At 36.9% G+C, this 15,256-nt stretch overlaps 1 protein-coding gene and 1 non-coding gene across 12 annotated transcripts in view; both read right to left on the bottom strand.

Annotated features, from left to right (window-relative positions):
* Positions 1-1,377: 1,377 nt before the first annotated feature.
* The window catches only part of AKAP7 (A-kinase anchoring protein 7), a 108,575-nt gene continuing 94,696 nt past the window's right edge, over positions 1,378-15,256 (bottom strand). For 6 of the 11 annotated variants that reach the window (XM_019729389.2, XM_074333590.1, XM_019729379.2 and 3 more), the window contains one exon: positions 1,378-2,508. In XM_019729389.2, coding sequence (XP_019584948.2) covers positions 2,303-2,508 — 206 coding nt within the window. In that variant the 3' untranslated portion in view covers positions 1,378-2,302. Of the gene's footprint in view, positions 3,386-15,256 lie in introns of all 11 variants that reach the window. The other 5 variants (XM_019729380.2, XM_019729385.2, XM_019729383.2 and 2 more) reach the window with 2 other exon arrangements.
* Positions 9,175-9,283, bottom strand: LOC141572001 (small nucleolar RNA U13). The gene has a single exon (XR_012497033.1). It is a non-coding gene; the product is annotated as a small nucleolar RNA U13 (small nucleolar RNA).

Genomic DNA, 15,256 nt, shown 5'->3' with positions numbered 1-15,256 from the left:
TCTGCCTCCTGGACCAAACCACGGCTCCTTTCCCAACCATGCAGCCTTCCTGTCAGAAGACAAGGCAACACAGCATACATTACCAATTTAGGACAACATACTCGTATTCTGGCTGTGTGGCCCAATGGGCAATTGTCCTGTAACTCTAATTAATGGGGAAAAAGTCATTTTGAATATTTCAGATCCCAAACTTAGATTTTTGGAAATTAATGTCTTATTAGGTTTTTTAAATGGAACCATGAATAAAATCTGTTTTATTGTGTACTTTCCATTGTCTTTGTAAACCTGCATGAATGAGGATTTTAATGATTAGAATTAGAATCTTTATTCCCCAAATTAGATATCTGGCTTTTTTTTTTTCCAGTTCCATCTCATCAGCTGACTGCTCTCCCATATGTTCATAGAATTTCAGAACTGCAAGAGAGCTAGCTAGACTAAAGAGAGTGACTTCCCCTTTGTTATACATCCTAAACTTGTGAAATGTATTGTACTTGGTGGAGAGAGGAAGTGCATTGTGAAAAGAGTATACCTTTGAAGTAGAACAGATCCAAGTTTAAATTTAGACCTGCTTTTTATTTAGCTTTATAAATAGCCATTTAGCTTTATAGCTATTTAACCATTTAGAATACCAGTTTCTTAGTTTGCTATCTGTAAAACAGTACTAGTAACTTCACAATAGGCTCACTGAAGGGAAGAAATGTAATAAATATACTGAAGTTACCTGGCACACAACAAAGTATTTAACAAATGGAAGCAATGATTCTTAACTAAAGTAAGAGACATGTAACCCTATACTGCAAAAAAGATACTACCCGAGCCTTTCAAATTGTTAGCTCCTTGAGGATAAAGACATTTATAGATATATGCTGAGAAGTGCTATCTCTCCTGAACTACTGTTAAATAGCTCTGGAACTTTGATATGGAGCCCTGAGTTCTAGTTCAGGTCCAGTTCCCTAATAGCAGTGTGGCTGGGAGAAGGCACTCAACCTCCTTGCGCTTGTTTCCTCACCTGAAAAACAAGGCAAGCCCCCAAATATCTCACTTCCTACCTTACACACAGAAAAGCCCTCTTCCACTGAAAGGGGCTTCATGGTCAGCAGCTCCCAGGTCTTTGCATCTGGATGGACTTGCTCCTTTCATCTTTGCTACAAAGTTCACTTCAGTGACACATGATTAGCAGTTTATGAGACATTATTTAGATTTTCTACTAATTTGAAGTGATATAAGTCTAAAGTTGAAGGTGCTATGATGACTGCGCTATCGTAGAATGAAGGATAAGAACATCAAGGTGAAGAAAGAGTGAACCATCAGAGCTCCTGTTTACGACTTCATTATACCATCAACTTCCAAGAGTGAGAAAAAATGAGGAAAAGCAACAAGGGAAAACAACACATTTATTAAGGAGCATGAAAATGCAAAAACTCATTTATAAATAAATGTAGCATCATTTTGCCCAGTGGAAAAATAGCTAAAATCCAGGAATAAACTGGATTTTATATTTGAAATGATTACATATTTGATCTCCAATAATTTCGCCCTTCCATCATGATCTTTTAGTAGCAGTCATTTCATAATGACCATAGAAAAAGCTGCTATCAATGATTACCACATAAGGGGAAAATTTTCAATTATTTTCTCTAAAAATGAACCAGTGCAAAACGATTCAGATTATAAGGGATACAGTTAAGACCTGGGTTTATTTTCAGAAAACTAGAAAGTAAAAACCCCAAACACTTATTCATTAAGGAATGAAAAAAGCAAACTACATTTTGATCATTGAAAAACAATACATACGGATATTATAAAACATTCTTAACCAGTGATTACAATAATTACATTTATAAATGTTCATTCAAGTACTGGTGTTCAATAAACATTCAAATTCCCACTAAGAGTAACACTAGCTATAGATACGTGTGGACATTACAACAACAAAGATCTTGGCAACAGGAGGCAAGTGACCCTTAAACTATTGGATGTTCTTTTGTCTGTACGTGATTTTTCACAGTCTATATTTTATCTGTGAGGACCCCAGAAACACTTTACAACAGCTAATTAAGAAGTCCTTTTAACAAAATAACTCTTAGTATTATAGAAACAAATATTCCAAAACAGAAGTTTAGCTTAAAAAAATAAGAGGGCACAATCAGCTTTCTTTGGTAAGAAGTTGTTAATTCCTTACCAAATGTTAGTGTGCTGTTGTGCAGACACTATCAGAACACTTCTTTGGTATTTACCAAAGAGCTATTTAATAAGCTGAAAAGATTTCATTAACTATGGTACCATGAGAGTGATGGAGAACTTATGTCAAAGTGTCACTGAAATCAACATCCTTTCCTTGATCACTGTGGTGAATGGATCTTCCTTCAAAGAGCTCCCTCCTAATTTTGGCCTGAGTCTCAGGCTTGAATAAAAGTTCTTTTATCTGTTTCACTTTGGCCTTCAGACCCATTCTTTCTTGATGTAAAGCTTCATTAATTAAATCCCGGATTCCAATAGGTCTCTTGCCTACAGAAAAAGAATTTATAATAGATTTTTACATATAAATGCCAATGAAAAACATTAAATATGGTACATTGACTTATCAAAAGAGGGTTAGAAAAGAAACCTTTAAAATGTTGTCCACATATTATAGAAAAGGTTGCATTTTGCCAAAAATATATCATTTACCTGAAACAAATTTACTGTAAATAAAGATCACTGCATAGCGAGAGCATACATGAGACACACATGAAACATTATGGACTAACTATATGGATAATAATTTCAACAGTGATTATTTTAAACTTAGCACTTATTAGCTGTGATTGTGTTTTGGACTCATATAAAGTAGTCAAGTACCCTGCTAAGCGATATAAATGGCAGTATTCCAATTATGGCAAGGCCCCTGCCATGGCCTTTAATTTGAATCCACGAGGCATAACCCAAAGTCCCCTCTCCCTTGGCCATGGTCAAGAGCAAGTAAAACTTGGGCCATTCTTTCATAATTTCTTCTGCTAGTCCCAGCACTCCATTTCTCTTCTGTTGTGTTTCAGAAATGTAAACACATCAATCATGAAAGTATTAGGCAATCTCTACAAATTGGACAAGAGACACTCAAACAGCACAGTGCAAGTTAGTCCATTGACTCAGCAGAGGGGAGCAGAGATGCTTCTCACAGAGCGGTGAGGCCTGCCTGCATTTGGGTCTCATTTCCTGTTGTTGTCACTGTCAGGGCCATTCCTATCAGCCTCTTCAGTTTTCACAGAGCTCCCATCCCCTTGCTTGTTTTTGTTCTGTGTTTCTTCCAGATACTGCTGGACAGCCTTGAGCACTGCGTTCTCCACCAGCCTCTTACTGAGCCTTACCAGTTCGGCATCATCGGGCTCACCTCCATTCTTATCACCTACATTCCACAACAGAGAAGAGAGGTCACTGCGATCATATTGCCATAGAAACTCAGCATGCAGAGGCCGGCTAGTTCAGTTCGTTAAAAAGAGCAAGGGTCCTTCAATCTGGTAAACTGAATCTATAAATCCAAGAATATTGGCTTTGCTTTTCATTTGGTATTGGCAGAAGCAGGAAGACTGCCTATTCCTGTAGATTTTAGATTGAAAAGTAGTTCATAAGCCCCAATCTAAAAATACTCTACCTATAATGCTAGAGGCTTTCCATTTCTAACTATAATGCTGGAATTTTTGTCTTTCTTTCATCCAGGGCCAACTGCTGCTATTAAGTCAATGAACCCCAGATGTGAATTTACCAACTAGATCTGTGTCTGCTTCTCCTTCTCCACTGCCAAATGCCAGGAAATCAAGATTCTCCTCCCAGATAACTACTTAGGATCACTCATTTTAAAATATTTTGTTTATAGGTTAGTTGTTAATAAACTGTCAGCACTCCCTTGAAAACGAAGGCAATTACTATTGCTGGGAACTGGTTTAAAATAAGCTTATAACACTAATATTCTTTTTAATCTCAGTGCTATCACTGCAATTTAAAATTCAGGAAACTTTTCAAGAAGGAAAAGAGTAAGGCTTATGATAATAAATTACTAGATGTTAATATTTTATGGCCTTTTGCTTCAATGCTAGTGATGATCAAGGTTTAGTTATTCTATCTTTCATTTCACTATAAAAGGGCTGGTTCTCATCTATTCTCATGCTACACATTTCCCACTCACTTTCTTCCTTGTTTCCCTTAACTGGGGAAAAGTACAAGGAAGCTCATCACTCATGTCCATTCAGTCCCTCATCTCCTTCCATCAAGTTGTGGACCCAGGAAGGCAGATGATCGGAGGCAAAGACATCTGAGCACCTAAATATATTAAGCAAATACTAACAGATCTCAAGGAAATGATAGCCGACAATATAATAATAGTATGGGACTTCAATACTCTGCTTTCAACAATGGATAAATCATTCAGACAGGAAATCAATATGAAAACATTGGACTTGAACTATACTTTACACCAAATGGACCTAACAGACACACAGAACATTCCGTCCAACAGGACCAGAATACACAAGCTCTTCAAGTGCATATGGCACATTCTCCAGGACAGATCACATGCTAGGTTACAAAACAAGTCTCAGCAAATTTTAAAAGATTGCAATCATATCAGGTATCTTTTCTGACTACAACAGTATTAAACTAAGCATCAATAACATGATGAAAACTGGATTTCATAAAAATGTAGAAATTAAACATACTCCTAAACAACTAATGAGTCAGATGAAATCAAAAGGGAAATCAAAAAATATCTTGAAATAAACAAAAATGGAAACACAACATAACAAAACTTATGGGATACAGGAAAAGCAGTGCTAAAAGGAGGAATCTAGTCAATAATATTGTAATAACTTTGTATTACACATAGTTATTCGACTTATGACGGTGATCACATTATAAGGTATATAAATGTTGAATCACTATGCTGTACACCTGAAACTAATAAAATATTGTATGTCAACTATACTTTAATAAAATATTGTACATCAACTATAATTTTCAAAAATTAAAAATAAAGAAGAGCATCTCAAGTTAACAACCTGACTTCACATCTCAATGCACTAGAAAAGAACTAAGCCCAAAGTTAGCAGAAGAAAGAAGATAACAAAGGTAACAAAGATCAGAGCAGAAACAAGAGAAACAGAGAATAGAAAAACAATACTAAAGATCAATGAAACTAAGAGTTATTTTTTTAAAAGGTAAACAAAAATGACAAACTTTTAGCTAGACTTACCAAGAAAAAAAGACAGAGGACTCAAATAAATAAAATTATAAATGAAAGAGACATTACAACTAATACCAGAGAAATACAAAGGATCATAACATACTATGACCAATTATACGCCAAAAACTTAGACAACCTAGAAGAAAGAGATAAGTTCCTGAAAACATACAACCTTCCAACTCTGAGTCATGAAGAAACAGAAAATCTGAACAGACGAATAATAAGATTGAATCAGTAATCAAAAAACTCCCAACAAACAAAAGCCCAGGACAAGAAGGCTTCACAGATGAATTTTACCAAACATTTGAAGAAGATTCATGCTAACTCTCAAATTCTGACCCAAAAAAACACAAACCAAAACAAACAAACAAATGAAGAGGAGATAACACTTCCAAACTCATCTCGTATGAGGTCAGCATTTACCAAAGCCAGATAAGAACACTAGAAGAAAAGAAACCTTCAGGCCAATGCCCTCATGAATTTAGATGTAAAAATTCTCAACAAAACACTAGCAAACCAAGTTCAACAGCACATTAAAAGGCTCCTACCCCACGATCAAGTGAGAATTATCCTTAGGATGCAAGGATGGTCCAACATATGCAAATCAATCAACGTGATACACCACATTAACTCCAGTAAGATAACAGGTTCGTATTTGAGTCTAATCCTAACTCACTCTCCAAGATGCCCCTCAGGTCAAATAATCTGTGCTTCTGTGACTTTTCTTGGTCCCTAATAAAATGTCCCGGTTACTTCAGACATTAAGAGAATTAAAACACAAAAATCTTCCCACAAAAAGTTCGTTTTCCCCTCTGACTTTCCTATTTCTGTTTATGCTTTACTATCATCCAAGTCAACAAAACTCAAAACAAGATTGTCACCATCTTTGACGCTTTCCTTTTCCTTGTCGACATATTTAATCACCTGCTCTTCACGATTTCTCCCTTCTTCAAATGCATCTGGTATAAGCCCTCTGGATTAGTATTTCTAAAATGTCCCTTTTACTCTCCATTGTCTCTACAGGAAAATTTAAACTTGTCCTCCAAGGTTTTCCATAATTTACCTTTGGTGCTCACCCACCACTGTGGAACTTCCAATTCAGCTTCCAACATCCCCTCCAAGCCTCCACACCATTCCTTATTTCTAGGCAGCCCTCTTTCCCTCTCACCAGTTAAAATTCCACCTACTCCAGGAAGCTTTCCTTGAGTGACCAGCTAGAAGTGATGAGCTTCCACTAGATTCCAATAACTCTGACTGCATATATAGTGTGTGGTCATTTGGTCATTCATTTAAGTACACACTCAGAACCTATTATCTACGTGGTTATTCTACCCTATGGGGACACAGCAGAGAACAAAAAAGTTCCACAAGCTTTTCTTTCTTAATTCACAAATTATGAGTATTTTTTATTAATGTACATATTCAACAACTATTAATTCAGTATCTGCTCTTATAAAGGTACAATCTTGAATACAGAAACCATGCTCTAGACTTCTCAGTTATCTCCTGCTCTGCTCATGTATGGCCCAGTTTTCTGAACCCAATAAGAGCTCAACAAATATCTTTCAGTCAGTTGATTAAAGTCCTTGCAAGCAGTAGAAACATTTTTTAAATGTTCCTACCTTCCTATAAGGATAGCATACCATGGCCAGAAATTTAGATTTATTATTAAATTTAAATCAAGAGCAGAGAATTCCAGATTAATTCAAATATCCACTGAAAAATCTCCATCCACTTTACTTGATGAACCTGGTCAGTATGACAAAATATCTGGCCTACATGACAAATATTAACTATCTACAAACTAACCAATCAACAAAACAACATGCTGTTTATAAATGAATCTTCCAGGTTTGTCCTGGATCCCCGCATTCCCTAATGATTTCACCAAGGATCCTCAGATTATCAAGGGTAGCCTAGGGGACAGCCTACTGGAAGGGTCATCCCAGAGCCCTGCAAGAATGCAGCAATTCAAGAAATGTGTGCCTTCATTCGGTGTGTTTCCTCTTTTAGCAAACTTAAATCAACTGAATTAAAGAAGAGGCACCTTTAGTTAAAGCTATACTGTATTTTTCTCCTGCTCAGTGATTGAATAAAAGAATCTGTCTCCCACAGTGACCTCAAAGATAAATGACTACTATGCGCATTGTACCTGAAGACTGGTTAACAATGGCAGTTCAACCTGCCACTGCAAGGTACACAAACTATCTTTTGATATTCCAACAAAAGTACACACAAAAATATTCCCAACGGGGGCCGCCCGGTGGCTCAGGTGGTTAGAGCTCCGTGCTCCTAACTCCGAAGGCTGCCGGTTCGATTCCCACATGGGCTAGTGGGCTCTCAACCACAGGGTTGCCAGTTCGGTCCCTCGAGTCCCGCAAGGGATGGTGGGCTCTGCCCCCTGCAACTAAGATTGAACACGGCACCTTGAGCTGAGCTGCCGCTGAGCTCCCGGATGGCTCAGTTGGTTGGAGCGCGTCTTCTCAACCACAAGGTTGCCGGTTCGACTCCCGCAAGGGATGGTGGGCTGTGCCCCCTGCAACTAGCAACGGCGACTGGACCTGGAGCTGAGCTGCACCCTCCACAACTAAGATTGAAAGGACAACAACTTGACTTGGAGAAAAGTCCTGGAAGTGCACACTGTTCTCCAATAAAGTCCTGTTCCCCTTCCCCAATAAAATCTTAAAAAAAAAAAAAAATTCCCAATGTATGCAGCAAACTCTTGATAAAAGCATTTTTTCTTGATCTATTTGGGTTACTTAATATCATATCCACTTAAATTGGCAGATAAATTTCAATCTTTGACACTTATTTTAGAATCTAATCTCCCCAGAATATCTTCGATCAGTTTCTTAGAATACTAAGAATATAAAAGAAAGGTAAGGAAAAATTCTGTAAAGCCCACTAAACACAGTATTGACCCTAAAAGAACAGACTTAAACTTTTCAACAAACTTTAAGTGAGCAAGTACACTTTCTTAAGGGTTGAAACATCACTAATTCATGGTATTATCCATGTTTCTATTTTTGTTTATATTAAACCTGAGATCTCTGATACCAAATCTGGTATCCCTGATACTAGGGATAACATCTTTGTGGGGGAAAAGAAGGAGGAAGAGAAGAAGGAGAAAAAGAAGTGAACTCCTTTGTGATAGCAAGAATACTTTCTACCTAGTAGAATAATTTAAGGTCAACATTAATGTGGTTCAGCTGTTCTTATATGTGAGTTAACCCAATAATTGCTTAATTGATGTGACATAAAGAGTTCCAGAAATCATCACCCCAACCCACTACCAATATCTAGGTGCCTATATGTCCCGACAAGAACATTGCATGCTAATATACGAGGTCGAATAATTAAGTTGCCAAACTCATCCTAGAGAAAGTGCTACATCTCTCATTGCTGAATATCACTATAGTCACCTTCCTAGTACTCCCCTTGGGAAGCTATGCACCAACACCAGCACCTAGTCCACCCTTCAAAGCAATTTTGGAACTCTTTTTCTGGAATGGCCATCAGAGGTGTCATCATATTACCCTTGATATCCTGAATGTCATCAAAATGTCTTCCTTTCAATATTTCTTTTATCTTCAAGTAAAGAAATAAGTCATTGGGGGCCAGATCAGGTGAGTAGGGAGGGTGTTCCAATACAGTTATTTGTTTACTGGCTGAAAACCCCCTCACAGACAGTGCCATGTGAGCTGGTGCATTGTCGTGATGCAAGAGCCATGAACTGTTAGCAAAAAGTTCAGGTTGTTTTCGTCTAACTTTTTCATGCAGCCTTTTCAGCACTTTGAAGTAGTAAACTTGGTTAACTGTTTGTCCAGTTGGTACAAATTCATAATGAATAATCCCTCTGATATCAGAAAAGGTTAGCAACATCATTGCAACAAATTCACAAACTTAATTGTCAGATCTCATATGTGTGTGTGTGTGTGTGTGTGTGTGTGTGTGTGTTACATCAGATGGGTAATATGTTGATGTCATATGAAGGTTGGAGGGAGGTGAGGCACAATACACATAGGAGCGTGAGCACCTGATCATCATACATATGAACTACAAAATGATCGTCATGCTAATATTGTTTAAAAGAGAACCAAAAAAGAAAAATCTTCATTACAATGCTGTGTGTGTAAGACCAATAGAGAAAGTGCAACACATTACTTGTCCTAATCAAAATCCCAGCAAATTATATTGTAGATATCAACAAACTGATTCTAAAGTTTACATGGAGTGGCAAAACAAAAACAAAAAACAGGACCCCCCCCACCCCCCAAAAAAAAGAAACCCATAATAGCCAACACACTAGTTAAGGAGAAGAACAACGCTAGAGGACTGACACAAGCCAACTTCAAGACTAACTATAAAAATATTGTAATCAAGATACTGGCAGAAGAATGAACAAACATATCACTGGAACAGAATAGAGGGCCCAGAAATAGTCCCACAAATATAGCTAATCGACCTTTGAAAGAGGAGCAAAAAGAATACAATGGAGCAGGGACAGTCTCTTCTACAAATCGTGCTGAAACAACTGGACATGCGAAAAAATGAATCCAGACACAGACCTTACACACTTCACAGAAATTAACTCAACGTGATCCTAAATATAAAATACAAAACTATAGAACTCCTAGAAGATAACAGGTAAAAACCTAGATGACCTAGGGTATGGCAATGACTTTTTAGATACAACACCAAAGACATCATGTGGGAAAGAAAAAATTGATAAGCTGCATGCACTTTACCGAAATTAAAAAACTTCTGCTCTGTAAAAGACAGTGTCAAGAGAATGAGAATACAGCCACAGACTGGGAGAAAGTATTTACAAAAGACATATCTGATAAAGGATTGTTACCCAAAACATGCAGAGAAGTCTCAAAATTCAACAACAGGAAAACAAACATGATTAAAAATAGATCAAAGATCTTAATACGCACCTCACCATAGGAGATACACAAATAACAAATAAGCATATGAAAAGATACTCCACATATATCATCAGGGAAATGCAAATTAAAACAATGAGATACCAATGCACATCTATTAGAACATGCAGAACATGGACAATACCAAATGCTGACAACGATATGGGACGAGAACTCTCATTCATTTCTGGTAGGAAGGCAAAAGGTTTCAGCCACTTTGGGAAACAGTTTGGCGGTTTCTTACAAAACTACTCTTAACATACAATCCAGCAATCACATTCCTTGGTATTTACCCAAAAGAGCTGAAAATTTATGTCCACATAAAACCTGTACATGGATGTTTATAGCATCTTTACTCATGATTGCAAAAACTTGGAAACAACCAACATGTCCTTCAGTAGGTGAATGGGTAAGCTGTGGTACATCTAGATAACGGAATATCATTTGGCACTAAAAACAAATGGGTTATTAAGCCACGAAAAGAAAAGAAAGAACCTTAAATGCATATTACTAGGTGAAAGAAACCAATCTGAAAAGACTGCATACCGTATGATTCCAAATATATGACATTGTGGAAAAGGCAGTAAAGTTGAGACAGAAAAAAGATCAGTGGTTGCCAGGAGTTGGGGGAAGGGAAGAGGAATGAATAGGCAAAGCACAGAAGATTTCTAGGGCAGTGAAAATATTCTGTATGATGCCATAATGACGGATACATGTCCATCATTATACATTTGTTCAAAGCCACAGAATGTACACCACCAAGAGCAAACCATAATGTTAACTATGGACTTTGAGTGATTATGATGTGCCGAGGTAGTGTCATCAGTTATCTTTAGGACTTCTTTTTTTCAGTCTGTGGTATCAGTTCTCTGAGTCCATATATGATCCACATTGTTCCTATACAATTCCTACTGTAATGCTGTAATTTCTTATTGTAAATATTGGTGATGTGACAGAACTTGCAATATGTGTGTAAAGAGGGAAAAATATGACATACATATGAATTTGAAATCCAATTCTGCTATTTTCTATCTGCACAGCCTTGTTCAACAATCTCTCCAAACCTAAATTTCCCTTCCATGGGCCACTCGTGAGGATAATACACCTTGCACTGCTGTAGTAAGCATTAGATATAAGGTATGAAAAGTGCCTAAAATTGTGCCTGGAATACAGTATGTTTTCAAAATATGATAGTTATTTTATACATGTGTTATGATTAAGAAGAATGCGTTCAATACCTACTAAATGTCAATCATTAATTTATTCACTTTATTAAATGCCTACTATGTGCCATTACTAAGTATTTAAAAATAAACAGGACATAGTCTCTGACCACACAGAAGTCAGTCTAGGAAGATGACCAATAAACAATGATTGCAAAACAATAGGTTAAGTGCTGTAATAGAACACGTTCGAGGTCCAGTGGAGTTGGGAGGGATAACAAGTGTCACAGAGGAGATATTTCAGCTCAGTAAATAGGAGTTTCCAGACATGGAAGTTTTTTGGAAGACAACTTGGAAGAATTGTATTACCTGATTTCAAAATGTATCATGAAGCTATATAAACAGAGACAGTGTGGTATCGGTGTAAAGACAGACATATAGATCACGAAACAAAACAGAAAATCCAAAAATACATTCTCAAATATATGGCCCACTGATTTTCAACAAAGGTGCCAAGACAATCAACACAGAAAGAATAATCTTTTCAAGAAATGGTACTAGAACAACAGGATAGCCATGTGCAAAAACAACCTCTCCCCTTATCTCACATCATATATAAAAATGAATTCAAGACAGATAATATACCTAATATAAGAGCTAAATGCATAAAGTGTCAAGAAGAAAATATAGAAGAACTGCTTAGTGTCCTTGGATTAGGCAAAGATTCTTAATAGGACACCAAAAGCATAATCTACCAAAAAAAAAAAAAAAGGATAAATTAAATTTAATCAAAATGTAAAACTTTTCTCTTGTTAAGACACTGGGAAAAATATTAACAAAATATATCTGTTAAAACAAAAAACAAAAAATATGTATCCAGAATACAAAGAGAACTCTCACAACTTAATAAAAAGACAAAAGTAAATAAATAAAAAATGGCAAAAATAATTGAAGAGTTACTTCACAAAACATGTACAGATGTCAATAAACATGTGAAAAGATACTCAACATAATTAGCCACCAAGGAAATGCAAATTAAAGTCACAATCAGATACCACTATTCACCCACTAAAATTAAAATTAAAAATAACAATATCAAGTGTTGGTGAGAATGTGAAGCAACTGGAACTCCTGTTGTTGGGTGGAAATGCAAAACTGGTACAGCAAGTTTGTAAAAACAGTTCAGAAATTCCTTATAAAAGTTTTAATGAAAGTTGGCCATATTCTTACCAGCAAGCTCATTTCTACGTAGAATTAAAAACAAGTGAAATGAAGGCATATGCTCACACAAAAACATTATAGATATGAATGTTTGGAGTAGCTTTATTTGTAATTGTTCCAAACTAGAAACAACCCACATATCCTTCAACTGGTGAATGAATGAACAAGCTGTGGTATGTCCACACAATGGAATACTACTCAATAATACAAAAAAATGAATATCGATATATGCAACAAACACAGATGAATCTAATGTGCATTATGCTAAGTGAAAGAAGCCTAAATCAAAAGGCTGCATATTGTGTGATTTTTGTTTTCATGACATTATAGAAAAGGTAAAACTATCAGTACTGAAACAGACCAGTGATTGCCAGAGGCTGGGGATGAGGACAGGGGTTGACTACAAAGGGGCATGAGAGAATCTGGGGGATAATGGAACAGTTCACAACCTTGATTGTGTGATGGTTATACGACTCTATGTTGATTAAAACTCACACAACTCTACACAAAAAAGGAGGTGAATTTTACTATATGTAAATTATACCTAAAAAAAAAAAAAAACTAACGGGAATAATTTTTTCCCTGTGGTAAAGGACCATTTAGGGGTCTGTTGGGGTCAACAAGTGGACCTGCTGAATAGACTGGTGCCCTGTCACTCTTTGCACTTAGCACATAGTTGGTAATGAGGATGACTTTCTCAGCTCCTCTCTCTGTTCTAATATACACATCTCAACTGTAATATGTGCAATCTCTCACAGCGACAGGCCTCAGATTCTTAGTTCCTTTCTTTCTGAATCATACACTTCTGTTGTGCTCAGTATCAAAATTTGAAAACTAATATCCAGGGAAATAGACAGGAATGGTTTCTGAACATGAATGAAACCCAAATCATTTTAATGCTCCCTTTCAGTGTATCAGAAATGGATCGTTTGCTCCAATCTGCTCAAGTTTGCTCTAATTTGCTCAACAAGTGCACAAACTAAACTGGTACCCTGTACTTGATTGACAAGTGCTCACCATCACTCTGTTGTTGAAATCTATTTCCAAGGGGGCACTGTACAAACTGTGGCTTGTTTTACTCACTTGTTTTGCCTTGTTTATAGACTCCTATCTGCTACTCCATATCATAAATTGCTCTGTACTTACATATACCACGGTCTCTGTCTATATAAACATGGTTGTTTCCTCCCTGAATTCTGATTCCCATATTTGCTCAGGTTGGACTGTAAGGAGTTCTTAATATTCCTGACTGTTCAGAATCGCTATGTGTCACTTTGCGCATAACTGATTGAGAGGAGCAATTTCAGCGGTGATAAGAGCAGCAGACATTCCAAACACAAGACCCGATGCTAAGGAGTAGCAACAGAAGGACAGCTATCATTGGAAAACTAGTGTTAGGACAAAGAAGAAATACAGTTTCAAACGTGTCAAAAGCATACATTTGCACACAATCATGCTCTTTGGCAGAGAAACAAGGCTGCAAAACGATCACTGCTTTGAATCTGAAAATTACGATGTTCATGTAATTTATTATCATCTATTAAGAGAATGTTACATAAAAGTTAAAAGCATTACTTCCTAGCATTAGTTTTCACTTGTTTGTCTAACACTCCTACTCATGGTAATATATACTTGTCTTTCTAGGCTGATATTCCAGGCTAGGCGTGGATTCATGCAGAAATAACGGTCACCTTCCTGTTCTGAAGACAATGTTTGCCAAGGTAGATCAGCAGCATAAATGTTAACATCAGTCTATTCTGGTGAAATAAACCGTAACTGTAGATATCACTCTACCTCTTTTATACACAATAAGGACACACACACCCAGATTGGAAGGTTCCAAGGGCTGAAAAAATCCCCATGGTACCAGGTCCCTAATAGCAATAACAGGACTACTTTCTTCACACTTTTCAAAGTGTTTTCAGAAACACTATTATCTCACTTGGTTCTCAAAGAAACCTACTGAGGTGAAACATGTGTGTATTCTTCCCATACTACGAGTGAGAGCAATGAAACACGAGAGGATACATACATTGTCTAAGATCACAACAGAAGAGATGTGAATCTGTAGCTCTCACCCCAAATCAGGACGATTAGTTTAATTGGGACACACACTCCCAGGCAGATACTCCACAGCTCTCTGGAGCACCCTTATCCTGGGGACATGAAGGTGTACTTACGAAAAAAATAAACAAAAAAACCATACCACATAACTTAATGATTGGTTGATTGGAAAACAGAAAAACTCTGTTTTGGAAAAACAGATTGGTTGATTGGAAAACAGAAAGTTCCATTCTCAGATCAACATTTTTCTACTAAATAATGGATACTGATGAATGCAGTACAATACTTTTCTTCCATCTTCTTGCCTTCTTTCTACCTTCCTTCCATCTTTCCTTCCATGCACATTCATTGAGTACCCTCTATTTACGATAAGCATTGTTGAATACAGAAATGAACCCCACAGGGGCCCAGACTTCAGGACACCTGCAATTTGCTAGTGGTTTGTCTGGGTAACTGCAGAACTTGGTCTCATATAAAATGACTGATGAGGTGGGAGGGAAGAATGATGAGGCTGGAAATGTACGCAGGGGAAAGGCTCCCGCAGGACATACTGAAGAGTTTGTGCATCATTCAGTTTTCTAGAGCACCTACTAGGATCAAATTACACACCTAGATTCTGACATATACACAAATTATCAAGGCTCATCTTCAAAGAACTTCTTATT

The sequence above is a fragment of the Rhinolophus sinicus genome, linkage group LG05, assembly GCF_036562045.2.
Source record: "Rhinolophus sinicus isolate RSC01 linkage group LG05, ASM3656204v1, whole genome shotgun sequence".
NCBI classification, from domain to species: Eukaryota; Metazoa; Chordata; class Mammalia; order Chiroptera; family Rhinolophidae; genus Rhinolophus; species Rhinolophus sinicus.
This window is presented reverse-complemented; position numbering and strand designations above follow the sequence as displayed.